Source organism: Carlito syrichta, unplaced genomic scaffold (genome assembly GCF_000164805.1).
Source record: "Carlito syrichta isolate Samal-C Ts95f unplaced genomic scaffold, Tarsius_syrichta-2.0.1 Scaffold123381, whole genome shotgun sequence".
NCBI classification, from domain to species: domain Eukaryota; kingdom Metazoa; phylum Chordata; class Mammalia; order Primates; family Tarsiidae; genus Carlito; species Carlito syrichta.
In genome coordinates this window covers 2,359-6,208 of record NW_007067477.1, presented here as the reverse complement: position 1 = coordinate 6,208, position 3,850 = coordinate 2,359, and the positions used below count along the sequence as shown (strand labels likewise).

Here is a 3,850-nt window from a genome sequence, read left to right as displayed (position 1 = left end):
CTCCCTCTTTCTCTCCCTACTTTCCTTTCTTCCCTCCTTCCTCCCTTCCTTCTTTAGTAATGCCTCACTAGCAAGGCTCTTTAAATGTAAAACAGGAGAAATAAAAAGATTCTAGTTCGGAGACTTCCTCAGCTCAACTTCCTTGCCTGCAGAAAAAGAGAAAAATTCCTAGAGTCGTTTTTAACAAGTTGCCATTTATTTTCCTAAAACTGTCAAAAAGAAGAATTTTTTAGATAATTGAATGTCTAACCGTCAAATGAAATTTAAATATAAAGCCTATAATGATTAAAATATATGATTACACTCAGCTTATTGAATCTCAGAAGAATTACTTTGTAGCTCTTGTAATAAATCAGAGATCTTCAAACAGTTTATATTTTAGTTTATAAAGGTTATAAAAGTTCAATTAAGATAATTTAGAATATAACAGAGAAGTATAACAAAAAAATTAAAACCGACACTAGTTTCTCATCAGAGAGAACCATTTAGATGTTGCTTCTTTCTAATTTTCTTTTTTTAATGCATAATATGCCTTTTAAATAAATATGTTTACTACTTGGCAGGCATGTACAAATTATTAAATAGAAAAAAATTACAAATAATGACTCTAGTGATGGAGTAGTATCACAAATTGGGAGAAATGTTATGACTCGACCAAGCCTTTCGCAGACACTTTTTGTGTGAACTGACTAAAGGTATTTCAGTGATACGGGCAGAGTCAAGCGGGCTTATTCTTTTTTGGGAGGGGATGGGATTGCTTTACGTATTCCTTCTAAGATGATAGAAGATTTTGTTGCTGTTTATGAACATGGACTCTAGCTTCCTTCTCTGCCTTTGACTACCGCAATCGGACTTATTCTACACTGAGATAGTCAAGCTTCTGGGCAAGCAGGGTGGGGAGCAGAGAGACAGTTTCCTTTTATGTTACATGACAGATGCCACATTTTTCTGCAATAATCAACAAAAGAAGATTCCTTTCTCAAAGATTCAATCTGAAGTTCTCCTACAGGTTTTTACCAAAAAGTAGATAACTCAACCTTGGCATGTACAACTGTGATAGGCAAGATTGAGTTCAAGATTAAAGCAATGGATGACAAGTGCGTACTCTACGCTGGAAAATCCCATCAATACAGAAAAATAATGAGCACCAAAGCCCTCTAAATTTTGTCAAGTGGTTTTACGGCAATTCTTCAAGTTGGATTTGACATTAGAGTAATAAAGCCAATGTTCCACATCATACCCACCTCACCACCTGGGTTCAGGTTCACATGGGCTAAAACATGACAGCCAGAGCAAGGAGAACATTTGTACATTTACATTTTCCTCTCGAGTTTGGAACATGTCATTCCAAATACCGTTAGCTCAGATGATTGGGTTATCTGATGCCTGTTCAAAATGTATCTAGATTATGAATTGAAAACTGTTCCGAAAACCTATTATAAATCTCATTTACGTTTAAAGCAGAGTCAATTTGTTCAAGTACCCTGATAATTCAAGCCTAAAGAAATTCTTTTTTAAAAAAATCTTTTAAAAAATCCAGATGTTGATCTCAATTTTTGCTTCATTTCCATTTTAGAAACAGGAACTGTGTATACATATCAATCACTCAGTAAATATAAGGATTTCTTTTCTTTTTAAGACATGAAAATTCTATGCAGTGCTGAATGTTTGTAAATGTCATTCTTTTGCATATAATTAAATCATTTATATGATCATCTTTAAAGTTCAGGTACTGTATAAAGTTCAGGTTTCTCTATAAAGACATTTGATTATCTCTTGACTCTTCCAGACGCTTACTTTTGGTGATGTGGTGGCTGTCCGCCACTATGAGAAGGCATAGAAAATTCCTGATCTGGGACAGAGGAAGTCCTTCCATTTTCCTGCTCACTCAAATCTCAGAGCAATCAATCCTGCTATTACAGACCGACTGATCACTAATTAGAAGGTTATTCTTGATGTGCAGCTGGAAGATGGTGATTTAAAAGGTGGTAATTCCAAGCAACTTGCCTAATTTTAATCTGTAAATTTATCATGTTTTATGAGTCAAATTGAAACTTCATCATCTTTTTAAAATAAAGAAGTGAGTAGTACATTTTGTAATTCCCTTTGGAATGCAAATCAAATTGTAATAAATATTTTACATGTGAAATTGTGTTGTTTTTAATATCATTTGTCTGGTCAGAAATTGTATATCAGAGAATTTTATTTAATTAATTAATTTATTTTGAGTCAGAGTCTCACTCTGTGGCCCAGACTGGAGTGCAGTGGCACGCGCCCGGTCACCGCAGCCTCGTCAACCTGCTGGACTCCAGCGATCCTTCTGCCTCAGCCTTCCAAGTAGCTGGAACAACAGGCGTGTGCTACCACACCCAGCTAAAAGAATTTTAAATAAAATAGCCATTCTTACAGCATAATGTGAAGATGGAAAAGTTAGCACCTTGTTTAAAATGTACATTTAAAAAAAATAAGCAAAAGACTTAGAAATTGTGAGAACGCCACAGTTTTCGTTGAGACTTCTACAAAGAATCCATGATGATCAAGTTCATTTGGCCAGAACCCACAGAAGCTTTGGGTGGTGGTTAAGGCTACAGAAGTGGTATCTGAAAAAGCAGAATGAGGTACTTCAAAATGTCTTATTAAAAAGGCAAATCGAATCAAAGTTTCACATTACCCAAATTTCTTACTGAAAGGCAAACAGGAAAAGGGAGTGGATTTTATTCTGGATTGCGAAGTTGCTTCTCCAGACAACTAAACTGAGCTGGGCTAAGTCAACAGGAGTGCCAAACAAAGTGCTGTCATAAAGCGTAAAGACACTGAAATCTCTCTTAGGGGAGGGTGACTGAGTTGGCCAAACCAAAGCAGATGTTTGAAACTGGCTAGGGTTTGCATTGTAAAGTAAAGCAAACAAATACAACTTTGTATTTCATCATTTACAAGTGATTTTTATACATTTGTCTCAACCCCACGACACAAAGCAAGAATTAAGGTATGGCATTTTACAGAGAGGAAATTGAAGATTAGATTTGTGTGTCCACATTCTCATGATAAACCTTGCAGTTTTTCCTTTTATTTTCTCTGCAAAAGTAATAGTTCAGCTAACTTTTTTCTGAAATGAAAATGCAAGATTTTATTTTTCCTGGTCATTCCTTAGGAAAGCTTTTCTCTGTTAGCCTCTGGGGGGGGGCAGGGGGAGATGGTAAACATTTTTTAGGACAAATATAAAATACGATATTCATTTTTAATCAGCCCAGTGATTACAGTAAATTTTTATAAGTTTCTTCAAGGTTCAATTAGCATATGAGGAAATTAACTTTTTTTTTTAAGAGATGGGGGTCTTGCTAGGTTGCCCACACTGGTCTCGAACTCCTGACTCCAGCAATTCTCCCACCTCAGCCTCTGGAGTAACTGGGACTGCAGGCACACACCACTGCACCCTGTCTTAAAAAGCATGAAGCAGAAAACGAGTAGGGTGTTGACTCCAGTCGTTTGGGCAACCACCATCTCTGCTTCTGGTGGAGGGCTGTTGAACTTTTTGTGATTTCAGTCTATGCTCTTGTGGAAACACAGGTGCTGAGCTTTCTCTAAAGATCCAAGGCCAAGGATGGGAATTTATCTTCAGCTTATTACACCGAGGCTACATAACATTCCATTGGCACCAATTTACATAACGGCTGCCCCACGGAATGAAGAATGGAAAGATTTTGGAGTGGCCTAAATAAGAAACAAAGATGCAGTGGGCTTTAAAAGACCATGGGAGCCGGGCTCGGTGGCTCAGCCTGTCATCCCGCGCCTTTGGGAGGCTGAGGCGAGTGGATGGCCTGAGCCCGCGGGTTCGAGACCCGCCTGGGCA

The 3,850-nt window shown here is 37.5% G+C and overlaps 1 protein-coding gene across 1 annotated transcript in view; it reads left to right on the top strand.

Moving 5' to 3' along the window:
* The window catches only part of FABP7 (fatty acid binding protein 7), a 3,714-nt gene extending 1,565 nt beyond the window's left edge, over positions 1-2,149 (top strand). The window contains exon 4 of the mRNA XM_008048373.2: positions 1,790-2,149. Within this exon, the coding sequence (XP_008046564.1) occupies positions 1,790-1,840 (51 nt within the window). The 3' untranslated portion in view covers positions 1,841-2,149. The remainder of the gene's footprint in view (positions 1-1,789) is intronic.
* The last annotated feature ends 1,701 nt before the right edge of the window (positions 2,150-3,850 follow it).